At 51.6% G+C, this 13138-nt stretch overlaps 1 protein-coding gene across 2 annotated transcripts in view; it reads right to left on the reverse strand.

Moving 5' to 3' along the window:
- Positions 1-222: 222 nt before the first annotated feature.
- The window catches only part of Susd4 (sushi domain containing 4), a 128380-nt gene continuing 115464 nt past the window's right edge, over positions 223-13138 (reverse strand). Inside the window, exons 6-9 of one of the 2 annotated variants that reach the window (XM_036202327.1) lie at positions 9248-9439; positions 7857-8001; positions 4484-4866; positions 223-3435 (exon numbers count right to left, since the gene is read on the reverse strand). In XM_036202327.1, the coding sequence (XP_036058220.1) occupies positions 3407-3435; positions 4484-4866; positions 7857-8001; positions 9248-9439 (749 nt within the window). In that variant the 3' untranslated portion in view covers positions 223-3406. Of the gene's footprint in view, positions 3436-4483; positions 4867-7856; positions 8002-9247; positions 9446-13138 lie in introns of both variants that reach the window. The other variant, XM_036202325.1, reaches the window with a different exon arrangement.

Below are 13138 nucleotides of genomic sequence, written 5' to 3' on the forward strand. Positions count from 1 at the left end.
TACCTGCAGACTTTCCCCTTGGAAATGTATTAACTTTTATGCTTTGAATTCAAAACAGACAATGCAACGGAGGAAGCAGGTTAGTGGTAATCTACAGGGCTGCCCGTGGAGATGAGTGAGTCATCAGTCTCTGTCGGGGTGGAGGGCTTCTGAAGTTCTCTGGCCCTCCGTGAGCAGGGCTGGGCTGGGCTAGAAACGAGCACAAAGGCCTGATGGCCCATGGACTGAAACTTCTATTTATTAGTATTCTGGAGCTGGGGATGGGCTCCCGGGAGTACAATTCCAGTAACAGATGTGGCTTATCTCACAGACTCTCTGCTTTGGATAGCCCCTAATAAGCCTCATCTGCAAACACATTGGAGAGCCAAGAGGCCAAGGCTGGTCCAAAGTATGTGGGAGTCAATCTATATGACAGCCACTCCCCAACTCACATGGACCTGCAGCTGCCATGTCTCAAATACCCTCTGTGTCTGACTGCTTGACTTAAATCAGTTGCTGTCCACGGCCCGGCAATGAAGGCAGGGGGAAACTATTCTAAATTTGTGCATGAAGAAACAAAGGCCCAGTGAGGGTAGTAATTGATCCAAGCTCACGGCCAGGTAGTAGTGGAAGAGGCAGGCTATGAAGCCCATGTTACTTCCCATGATGCCCTGGAGGTAACAGCTAGAGCCTGAGGCTGTCTGAGTGTGTGTGTGGGGGGGATTGGAACACCCGTTGTGCAGAGGGAGGATGGAATCTGAGAAGACAATGGGTCTAATGGGCTGTGGACTAGGAGTCTTTACATTTGATAATCTTGGATTGCTGGTGGCCAGGGACCATTTCTGTAGTAACAGAAGGCAGCCTTCTCCGTGTGCCAGCTGCGAAGCTGGGTGTAATTAGGTGGGAAAGGGCCTGAAGCATCCACACAGGCAAATCACAACCTCACAATTAAGAAAAGCTACAAGGCAATGAAGGGTGAAGACGCCCACGACTTGTGCTGTGCTCATGATGGCGACCAGTCAGTCGGAACTGGCCTGCTGTGCAGCAGCTTAGAGGAAGCCCTGAGGTGGGCACTGCCCAAGCCGGAAGAGAGGACCTCTGCCAGCGTGGCTCCCTCTCCCACAGCCGGGTTTGGTTCCATACTGAGGAGGTCTATGGAGGGGTCTGCTCCCCCCTCACACCACAGGGACCTGGGGATATTTAAAAGAATGATGTTGGGACCACACCATGCTTGGAATCTCACAGCGGTTCTTTCTCTCAGAAGCAACGTCAGTGGGAAAATAGACTACAGATAACGTCTGTGGTGGAAATAATGGGAACACAGGGTTGAGGGATGGCAGGCAGGGTCCAAGTGACTTGTCTGGGCATTGTGCAATACAGCAGCTGGGTAGCAGTGACCTTCCCACCAGCCTGTCTGAGAACAGTGCTCACGAACTCCATGACGGCTGCTGCTGTCTTCCTGGGGCCTGGTGGCAACTCTGTTCTTGGTCCCCAAGTCAGACGGCTGTCCTGCTGATGGAGCATTTACTGGGAAGAGGCAGGGATGGTCTCAGACAGCTCTGGGTGCCTCTTCTGCCTGCCTCCTGGGAGAAGAGACTCTTACCTAGAGGTCTCTCAGACACAACCTGCATGAGGAGTCACAGGACGGAGGGCAGGTGGGAATGAGGAGCCGAGGTTGCCCATGGCAGGCCCAGTTCCCCAGGGCATACGCTGTCAAGGCTGTGGCACTTGACCACATCTCAACTCCTATGAATACATGGAGTGGAATTGATGGTATGGGACCGGGTATGCACCAGAGACAGCATGAGGCTGTCACTCAAGCAATCTGCAGTCATACACAATTGTAACCCTGGGCTCCGCACCATCACCATTGGGGGCACCGGGCAATGGTGGCTGTGCATCAGGAAGGGTAAAGCCGACCCTTCTCATGCGGTATCTCCTTCTGCTGTGTGTCCTTCATCCTAGGTTTTATTTCCATCACCCGTGGTCACTGTCACGAACTTCTCACCCTCCTCACTCCACTCTACTATGAAAGTCACGCGTCAAGCTGTCATTTTCTTTTTAATTTTTAATCAGTCTGTGTCGAGAGAAAGCAAGACTCGATCCAGCTTCCAGACCTCACTGCTCTGTCAGCACAGTGATTTGACGGATGAGAGTTTGTTTATATTTGTCTAGAACCCAGAGGAGGGATGGAATCGACGCCACGGACCAACATATATTTGAAGAGATATTTCTGGACTGGGATTCTTCAAAAATCAATCAGTTTCTCAGGCACAACACCCAGTAGGCGCCATGAGACCCTCATAGTAGGAATATAGAGGATGGCAGGTAGGCAGGGCCAAAGGCCCCCCTGAAAGCAAGAGAGCAGGGTGGCTTGGGGCTGGAGGCCAGGACAAAAGAGAGAGCTGGGGTTGGGGCAAGGGGCGCAAAAGATCTGACTTACACTTTCTTTGGATGCAGAATGTGTTTTACAGAAACTTTTCGTTCTGGAAAATAAAAGTATGTTTATGTTTTAGGGTCAGGGACAATGTGATAACAATGACCCACATTGGAAGGCATGAGCAGATAAATGTGAGTGTAGTCCTTCTGAAATACCAAAGCCAAACATTACCAAGTTCCTTGGTCCACCACAAGATGCATCTGAATGTGTTCTCACCATGTGTAAGGTCACAGCTTTATCCCACACCATGGATCCACTGCCAGATCACAAATATAAACACCGATCGCTCGTCACCAGAGGGCAGCACAGAGCACGGGGAGGGGGGGAGGGCTCTGCATGAGGAAATTTCCAGAAAGCAGAGTCGGCTGGCTTCTTTTTCCTTCCCTTTCTCATTCCAACCGCCGCATCCTGCTTTGACAGTTGTCCAGGTGTAGAAGATGGTCTGAGTATTACATGAGACTCTTTCCTTGGGAGCCTGTCCCTTACTAATAAGGGCAAAGAGAAGGATCTGCTCCTGGGCTGGCCAGTTAACATGGGCTTTCTACAGAGGCAGATCTGTCCAGATCTAGAGTCCCTAGACAGTTCAAAGCAGATTTTAGAAGCAGATTTACACAATGTGACATGCTTTCAGAGGGGCAGGGGGTGCTGTTAACACAAGCCAACAGGATATGCGATTTGTCGGGATGTGTGTGGCACTGTCTCGCGCTCTGTAGCAAGAGACACTCAACACTGTCATGGGGTGATACAGAGAGTCCCCTCTGCCCTTTGTTCCCTGCAGGTCATGACAAACCTGTGAGTCGCACTGAAAAGCATTACCGCTGCTGACCCGCAGTCCTGTTGGAGATGTGTGGTGTGATCACTGTCCCCATGTAGATAGATTAGAAAATGCCCCCATTTCCCCCAAGCTCTGTCCTCCTGTGGCCTCACTCCAAGGTTCAAGGCTCTTTTCCCCAAAGGGGACAGTGGAATCACCAGGATGTCACCCGGCTAGGGATCTTCTTCCATTAGAGGGATCTCTGGAAAGGAAGAGATGGTTATTTGCTTAGTACAACTGAAAGCTACACGATCTGGAATTACAAGCCTCATTAAAACTGCTCCCATCCCAGAAATCAGTGGAGAAAGGAAAACATTGAGTTCCATGCATCCATTAAAGGTCAAATAAAACAGTATCCCCTCTCCCTTCCCCATACACCATCTATTTGCTAGAGAACAGTTTGTGATTTTATATCCAGCTCATAAAAAGGATAATATTAGACTTTCACCACAGGCTCTCACAGTCACTCGAGCCAAAATGTTACAATCTCAAGTGCAGAGAAGCAGGGTGAGCACAGGAAGGGCACTCTGGGCCAGCAGGCCTGCTACTGCCCTGCTTCTCCTGTTTACTGTGTCCACACTCTGGAATCAATGCGATTTTGCAGAGCTGCGCTGGGCTTCCTTCCCCTGGGAAGTGGAGACCTGATTACTTCAATCCATTTCACCATTTCCATGGGCTCTGATCCGCCCCACGGCAGGGGCATTTCTCACTTCACATCCGGTAAAGCGACTTCTATGCACACAGTATTTCTCTGGGGTCAGGTGGGGATGTGGTGCCCCATGGGTGAGGCTGGCAGCACTCCTCACTGCACTGGCCTTCCAAAGTGGGAAGGTAGGGCCCAGTATGCATGGCAGCATAGAAGAACCAGCCTCCTTTACGTCAGTTTTGAAAGATGTGCTGGGGCCTGGTGCACACGTCTAGATTGTTTCTCTGCCTGTGTGTGAGATGCTTGTCCTATTCAGTTAAAGGACAAGAAGGCAAAACCCCTGTATAATAGGAGGCATCAAAATTGAAGTGCCGTCTACTCTCCAGCCTCTCAACTCCATGGCTTGGTACCCTTTGGGTCCGCATGCAATTTCTACTCCTGGAATTATTACTCACAAAATACTGATCATGCTTTGCCACAACTGGCCTGTCGATAGATAGACCTACAAGTAGAGAGAGTGAGACGTAATGCCAGCTGGGTAAGAAGCAGGCGCACAGCCTTGACCCTGTGCCGGGGAGCTAGCCACAGCTTTGGAGATGCTTACCATCTGCAATGTCGATGCCTGGGCTGGTGGATGCCACCTCCCCTGCTGTGCTTGAAATTGTGTCAGGGGTGTCTGGGGCAGGGTGGCTGCCCCCTTGGCACATGGGGGCTGAATAGAGACTCTGGAGCAGCTCAGAAGAGCCCGAGGTGCTTTCACAGGTTTCTGACTCCCCAGGGCCTGTGTCCGTGTCCCCAGAGCCGGGGTATGCAGGAGGGCTCTGGTCATCCACAGGTAAAGGACAGCCCTGACCCACAGAGGCCAGGTACCCGGGGCCTAAGGCACTCGAGCCTCCATTCACAGCCTCATCATAGGTTGGGAGCATGACGGGCACTCCGTCCACCACCACGAAGTCGGGGTCACTGCTGGAACTCCTGGGAGGACCCCTGTGCAGAGGAAACAGTGGGAACACATCAGGGTCTGCACCACTCCAGGAATGAGGCAGTGTGGAGAAACAGCCTCTTCTCTCAGTGGTTCCTGGCAGATGTGCTATGCACCATGGCCTGGTTTGGGGGCAGGTTTCCCTTACAGCACTCTCTATCCTGAGGGAGGGTGGACACTAAGTGCCCAGATGGTACAACCTGTCCATGCTTATTAGGCTTCTTCTTTGTAAAAACAAAACAGAACAAAACAAACAAAAAGACCATACCACTGAACTTTAAAGAGAGAGACAAAACACAATAGAAAATTACAAAGGCAGGCTATTAATTATCCCTCTGACTGTCATTCCAATCACCCAGGTTCAAGGCCCCCTCAGACCTAATGACTCACTGTGGTACAGACAGAACCTGCACAGTTACTGGGAGGGTTTTAGGGGGCAGGAAAGCCAGCCTGCCCTCCCTGCTTCCTCATGGAGTACATGTGCAGCTCCTGGTCTGGCCCTTGTGCCTGACATCACTGTGACCAGACAGTGGTGCTGGACTTGACCCTAGGAGATGTGTGTCACCACCATCTGCACCCATATGACCACCAGTCTCTGCTCCTGGCCCCAGAAGAGCCCAGAGCAGTAAGTAAAATAGCCTATAGTGTGGCTGCTTAGTCCCTCTGTGGGGAGCTGAAGATGAAGAGGAGGCCAGAGGATGACACAGAGGAAGTGGAGGTGATCTTTTCAGGTGTGAGGATGCCTGCAGCCCTGAGTGCTGCTGAGAGGGCATATGAGATGTCTGGACATGGCACTGTGGGAGAGGGGCAGTGTCAGCCTGTGCTGTTCACTAACACGAGAGGGTCAGCCTGAAGGCCATGGCTATTTGAAACATCCTGCAAAAGCTTAGGGGTTATGGCAGTTGCCCTCCTGCTCCAGTCCTTAAAGGCTACCCAGAGAAGGCAAAAGACCACCTGGCCTGCACTCTCTAGAAGGGAGGAGGGAGGGAGGGAGGGAGGGAGGGAAGGAGGGAGGGAAGAAGGAAGGAAGGAAAGAAGGAAGGGAGGGAGGGAGGGAGGGAGGGAGGGAGGGAGGAAGGGAGGGAGGGAAGGAGGAAGGAAGGAAGGAAGGGAGGGAGGGAGGGAGGGAGGGAAGAAGGAAGGGAGGGAGGAAGGGAGGGAGGGAGGGAGGGAGGGAAGAAGGAAGGGAGGGAGGGAAGAAGGAAGGAAGGGAGAGAGGGAGGGAAGGAAGGGAGGAAGGAAGGGAGGGAGGGAGGGAAGGAGGAAGGGAGGGAGGAAGGGAAGGAGGGAGGGAAGAAGGAAGGAAGGGAGGAAGAAAGGGAGGGAGGGAAGAAGGAAGGGAGGGAGGAAGGAAGGGAGGGAGGGAGGGAGGAAGGAAGGAAGAGAGGAAGGAAGGAAGGAAGGGAGGGAGGGAGGGAGGGAGGGAGGAAGGAAGAGTGTTATCAACCTGGTGTTGCTAGTCTCCTGGAACAAGCTGTGCACACTCCTCTCTGGCCGTCCCGCGGTCCCCCACTAGCCTTTTCAGCTCACTCGGGACTTCCTCCTTGCTTTCATGTTGTCAGACCAGAGCAGGCAGCTACTTCTGCTCATTTCTCACCCTAACGGCCCATGCTCGGCCACATTCCCCTCTGCACAGCTCCAACCCTGCCGTGTGACTTTCATATATGTTGATATTAAACACCCGGCACCTGGAGAACACAGTCGCCTGTCCTGGGCATGCCCTTGCGTACCTTGCATTACATCTGGACAGATGACAACAACCTCCCTAAACAAGTAGAGGACGGTGTAAGAGCATCAAGTGAGAAGATTTCAAAAACTCCTAGTAGTCCAGATCTTAGGAAACTCTTACAAGCATACATACGTCCATACATATACACACATATTATATATATCAGCTTTGTGGGCCATCTGAAGGTCTGCTAGCACATTATAAATCACAGCAATGTAGTCTAGTTTTTTCTCGTGATCCTTTGGACTTCTTGAGAACCTGTAATTGCTTAGTGATAGAACATGGTCCCTTGATTAATAAATAATAATGCTGAAGACCCAAAGAGCAGATGGAAGGTTTGAGCAGAGGAAAGGAAGGTTCTGGAACCTCAGCAAAGGCTTGGTGATGCCACCAGGGAGGTAATGACACGCCTCTGGGCCTGGGGAGGACCTAAGTGACCCCCACACCCAGCACACGTAGCTGGGGAAAGTGAGGTGCCTGCTGGGTGGGACCTGCGGTGTTTCTGCTGCCGGGTTCAGAACTGCTGAATGGGCTGAAACTGTCGTGAAGCGTGAGGTCTGGGGAAGCTGCCACTCCCCTCCCTCTCCACACTCCCGGAAGGTGAGAGCTACGGGGTTGTGTTGGAGGGAACAGAGTTGATTCTCTAGCCTTCTCCTCATCCGGACCAGTCCTGTTTTCAGACAGTGGCACATGTGAACCTCAAATTTCTCATTCTAATGATTAGGTACCATGTGAGGGCAACTTAGGGATGAGGTTGGCTGACTTATTGGTAAGGAAAGCTGTCGGGTGACAGGGCACAGTTGTAAGGACAGTTCTGGTGGGAGGAGGACACAGGTGTGAAGACACCAACCTGAGCCCTCTGGTGCAGCTAAGGAGGCTGGAGAGCCATCGTCTGAAGCTCTGGATCCCCTCCCAGGCCCTTCCCGATTTCCCACTCACAGGCCTGCTCTCCTTTCTGAAGCTTCCTGCCCTATTTGTTGACCTCTGCCATGCCACATCCTTGACCTTGATGCCTCCCCAGGTATATGTAAATCACTCTCTAGGGCCACAGCGGGTAGATCATGACGGGGTGCTCCTGATGGGACATGCCCAGCTTGCATCCCTGGCTTGGTCCTCTCCTCCAATCCTCCACAGTGCCTACTCCAGAACGGCCTGCCCAGGGAGGCAGGGACGAGGCTGTCTCTCTCCATCATGGCGCTCTCTCCCTGACAGCTGACCCAGATCTTTCAGCATGGCATTCATCTGTGCTCCCTCTGCTCTACTGACCTGGGGGGGAAGTGGGCCTTGAACTTGGTCTGGAACATTCTGGCCAAGATGACAAGCAGTAACACCAGCAGCACGCTGGTGGCCGTGAACGCCACGATCTTCCATGTGGTCAGGAGGGTCTCGTGGGTGCTGGGCCATGTTTGCTCTGCCGTGAGAGATAACAAAGCCAGGCATGAGGTACTACATTCCTTTGGTGGGTTGTCATCTGGTACATGAGGTACCCATGGTACGCTGCCTGGGACTCAACAGACATACCCTACATCCAGTACAGCTTATAAATCATGTTAGGACCCACACAACACTAAAAATTATCTCTTGTATGGGTCCTGCTGGGTTGAAGACATATTGGCAGGTGATGGACTTGTAGATACTAGTGAGGCTGTAGACATGCATGTTCATGTTGCAGCCTGGGCAGGAGAATCTAGGACAGGCCAAAACAATAACGTAACTGCTTCCTGGGAAGAGAGTGAAAGGTGTCCTGCCCTGAAGAACCCGTTCTGACAGGGGTCAAAACGATGTTCTGGGGTAAAGGATAGAGTGAAGCAAGGGTAATGAAGGCCAAGGGTACATGTCTACTCCTCGGCCATCACTCCACCCTCTGTGGGGTCTGCCAGGTAAGAGAAGCAAGAGCAGACCCTTCCAGAACATATTCTCATCAGTTTGTTCCCAGCACATCCCATCCCATCATCCCACTCAGTGGGCATTCTCCTAGACTCAATGTCTCTCCTCTTGCTGACCCAGAAGAGCAGCAGCATCCAACCAACACTCTTGCTCGGGGCAGCAGCCATCGCTATGGTCTGGAAAATGCTGGAGAGAATGGGTAGAAGTGGGAAGAGCAGGTGAATGGTGAGTGCTGGTACCAGGTCTCCTCTATGGGGCCACTGCCTGGGTGTGCTGGGACCTGTGGCCAAGGGGCCTTGCTATCACACATCATTTATCAGGAGGCAGTGGAGCTTACATACACTTTCCACTTGCATGAGATCAGTTCTTACCCACAATAATATTATTCCTATTTGGATATGTGTCCGTCAACGGAAGAGAAGGGCGGGGCCATGCACTGCTCAGATCCCAGAGCTATGTACATAATTCTGATTACAACCATGGGCCTGCATTCTTGCCAGTGGGTGGCACCAAGGCTGTAAAAAACTGCAGAAGTTGGCACTCCATGGGTCCCAGGACTATGATTCAGTTCATAAATATTCCTGGCCTTCTAAGAAAGGCCTGGAATCCCTTGGCAGAGTCCCATACAGCCACCCATATCCATAACAGTTGATTTCTACAGCCTGGTCCTAAGGCTCCTGATAAGATGCCATTCAGGACACAGCTGGCCACAGCTTGGAGGCTACCCTTCGAGAACCAGCCTCCCCCAAGGGTATGGCCCCCAGTCTCACCTGATTTGATGCAGTAGACTTGGTAGGAGGGGAACCACTCTCCGTACTGGCAGGTGATATACTTGTAATCACTGGTGAGGCTGTAGCCAGGATCACAGTAGAACTCTACCACGGTCCCATGGTTGTAACGCTCACAAGGCCTCGGGTGGCAGATGAAATCTCCGTGACTTACCATAGGAGGTAGCGGACAAACTTGGGCAGTTGGGGAGAATAAGAGTTTCAGAACCAAAAAAGTTCCTTGGAGGAACCCTTCAGACACAACACAGGCACGTCCCACTGCAGCCACTTCAGGACGTTACTTACACTTGAAATATCAGACTAAGGTTTGGGACCAGAGACAGCCAATATTTTCACGGAGGGTCAGCGGAAGCCTGCTAGAATATTCTGAGCACGAATGCTGTCATGTGGTGTTGTAAAGTACATCATAAAAGAGAGCCTCAGCTTACGATGTGAAGAGTATGCCTATTTAATAGATAGTATTAAGCTACTCTATTAATAACGCATGCTATTATGTGCCAGACAACCTAGTAAATAAAATTAAGATATTTATGGACAAAATCTTTACCCAATGGCACAGGGGTGCCAGGTCTGCTTCTCTTCCATCTGGAACTGTTCAAACTGAGGAGCCGTGGCCCTGCCTGGCCCCCTCATGTCCTGCTGAGGTTTGGCCAATGACAAGCATGCTGGGGTTCACCTACTTCTACGTGCAGTCTTAGCCCCCCCCCCCCACTGGTGCCACCAGGGCAATGGGAACAAGTGCTAGACTCCTCCTGTCAACACACCATGCGACCTTAAGTGAATCCCTTCACCCTCTGTAAGTCCCAGTCTCCTCCTCCATCAAGTGGAAACTTATTCTGTTCTCGATGATGTTGGAGGGTTTTCTGACCCAGGTTTCACACTGTTAGGGGAAGAGGGTTGTTTTCAGTCTCCCACTCTGGGATCACACCTGGGCTGCAAAGGTATATCTGGCTACAGTTCTGACACGGGACCGACGGTTTTAGCGGAGCTTGCTGCTTATTCCTCTGATGCCACAAAGAGCTCTTTGGTTTGCAGAAGGACTCAGAACTAAACAGCATGTCACACAGACACTCCTCGGGAAACAATCAGACAGCAGTCTATCAATGCCTGGCTTTCAGATCACATCCCAGAAACCACTAAAAACAGGCTGGAAAACAGGACAGACAACCCCCCAAAGTGAGTCAACTTATGTGGCCCTTCCTAGGAGCAGCCAAATACTCTGGCTAATGTAGAACCCCCCTGGCACCATGTATCACACCTCAAACCGGCCGAAACTTTTAGAGAGTATATGGGTAACAGGGTACACCCTGTTGGTGTGTGTTCCTCAAGATGGATAACAAGATGGGACCTCTGGTGGAGGTGTCCCAAGATGTGCCCCTGTTGGGAACCTATCTCTAATCTAAGCTGCAGAGGCTTGTGTCTTCTCCAAATTGGCACGTGGTGGAGATGTGTGCCCCCTCCAAGTGGAAAAGTTTATCTGCACACCTTGCTGTATTCTACTGACTGTACCTGGAAATACCATTAGCTTCCCTGTAAAGGAAACCTCCATGGGGATAGTTTGGGGTGCAGGGTGTTTCTTCTGACTCGGAAGCATCAAAAGTATTATTGATTATAAACTTGCTGGGCTGGGGAGATGGCTTAGTAAAGTGTTTGCCACGCAAGCCTGAAAACATGGATTTGGTCCCCAGAATCCACTTAAAAAAAAAAAAAAGCCAGGTGTTCTGTGCACACTTGTAATCCCAGCTCTGCACACTTGTAACTCCAGCTCTGAACACTTGTAATCCCAGCTCTGGGACTGGTGGAGATGGTTCACTGGGGCTCACTGCGGGGGTGGGGTGGGGGTGTCAGCTCAGCCCAATTGTCATATTGCAGGCCAGTGAGACACCCTATCTCAAAAACAGGGTAGAGAGCATCCATCCTGAAAACTGACCTCTGCCCCACCCCCATGCATGCACACACCCCCATACCCCCACACCCCCCCCCACACAAACAAGCATGAACATACATCAGAAAACACACAAATGTGAAACTGATTTCAAAGTCCTAATATTGAGCTCAAAGGACTTCTGCTCTCTGTCAACACTGCCTCATGACAAGGCTCTCTGAGTTCTGCTATGCCTCTTCCCCACAGCGTCCCCAGGAAGCAGACAGACTGACAGACACACTTGCCCACATAGCAGCCTCAGGCACAGGGCAAACAGCCTGCTCCCAGTGCGGTGTGTCGAGCATCTGGGGGGATCCATGCGTTCCTAGACACACCACGTGTTGGTGCTCCACAGCTTCACCTCAACCCTCCTTCAGCTCAGCCGGACTCAGATCCCCTCAGCTACCGGCGCTCAGCAAAAGCCGTGGGTAGGGGGAACAAAGGCTCCTCCACAACTTTAGTTTTTAAAGCATTTCTTCCGACTTTAGAGAAAGTCAACAGCAGTTACTGCTTTCGGGAGATTGTGGCCTGCTATCGGGGTGTGACAGGAAGAATCCAATAGATCTTAATTTCTGTCTCTTAGGTGTTAGCACTCGGCTTCTTGTTTGCGGACAGTGGGTTATGTCTCCTTGCAGAACATAAGGGAAATTCCTACCTGCCAAACAGTGGCAGAGTAGCTTTCTATCAGTCACTTATAGAACTCACAGTCGTCAGCTAGGTGTGGCAGAGGTTAGGAGACCAGAGGCAGAGAGGCCAGAGACCCACAGTACGCTCTGTGCTGGATGCCAGTGGCTGGAGCTGGGGCCGAAGAGGCAAGAAGGTCTGCCATCAAGACCTCAGTTTCCCAAGTGAGGTCCACTTCTCTCCCCATCCTGCCTTGTGGGCAGTTGCCAGGCAGTTCTTTTCCCTGCTGCCAAGGTCTGTCCCCCAGCGCACCTCTGGCTCCCTCCCCTCTCTGAATGGAGTATAGCAAAAACACCCTTTGTGCATTCTGCGTGACTATACACATGCTTCTCCACTTAGCATGGGGTTAAGTCCTGATAACCCATCACAAGTAGGGGGAAATCCCATTTACTATGGCGAATGCTTGCCTATGCATTGCTGGGGTCGATTTCCTAATATTTTGCAGCAGATTTCACATAGCATGCCTGTCTGGTTTGGGTGTTGGGATCATGCTGGCTACACAGAATGGGTTTGGCACTATTCCCTCTGCCTCTTCTTCCTTCTCAGTTTCCTATCTGTCAAGCAAGGGAAAGGATACACATTCAACTAGAGTTTTTGTGAGGATTGCATGGGCTAGAGGCTCTGAGCAAGGAGCTCATTAGCAAGAGGTTTATACCAGTGGCTTGGTATCACAGTTAGGATCCAGGCACCCTACCCCACCCCCTCCCCTCTACCCTACCTGCCTGGTTAAAAGTGAAGCTGCTGGAAGAGTTTGGGGGCAAGAAGGGACTCTGCCAACTGTATGGGATTCCTCCACCTCCGCTGCCTCTCTGCTTCACCAGGGATGCCAGCAATGGCAGGTCCCTTCCCCAAACACTGGCCAAAACAAGTCCCAGTTAAGGGTAAGTTAGAGTGTCCTCCACCACCAACCCATGCTGCATGCTCCCCACAAAGGGCACACACACCCCAGGGATGCTTGCCATTGGCTTCATCCTGGCACACATTGGCTCTGTGGTCATTCCTACATGGAAGTATGAAAACCCTTCCCTGGGGAGACAGCTGCCTTACTCTTGGGAGGTTGACACAGCTCATAAGCATAAAATGTTTGAAGAAGCAGGACAGGGCTTCCTGGCAGTTCTGCTTAGCTGCTGGGAGGTAAATGGCCCTACTCCCTGAGACATACCCAGCCTTGCTATACCAGCACCATCTCCTACCAAAATCAATGTTATGGTTTGAATCTCACGTGTTCCCTACAGGCTCATGGTCTGAACGCTCAATCCCCAGCA

This window comes from Onychomys torridus, chromosome 11, assembly GCF_903995425.1.
Source record: "Onychomys torridus chromosome 11, mOncTor1.1, whole genome shotgun sequence".
In the NCBI taxonomy this organism is placed as follows: Eukaryota; Metazoa; Chordata; class Mammalia; order Rodentia; family Cricetidae; genus Onychomys; species Onychomys torridus.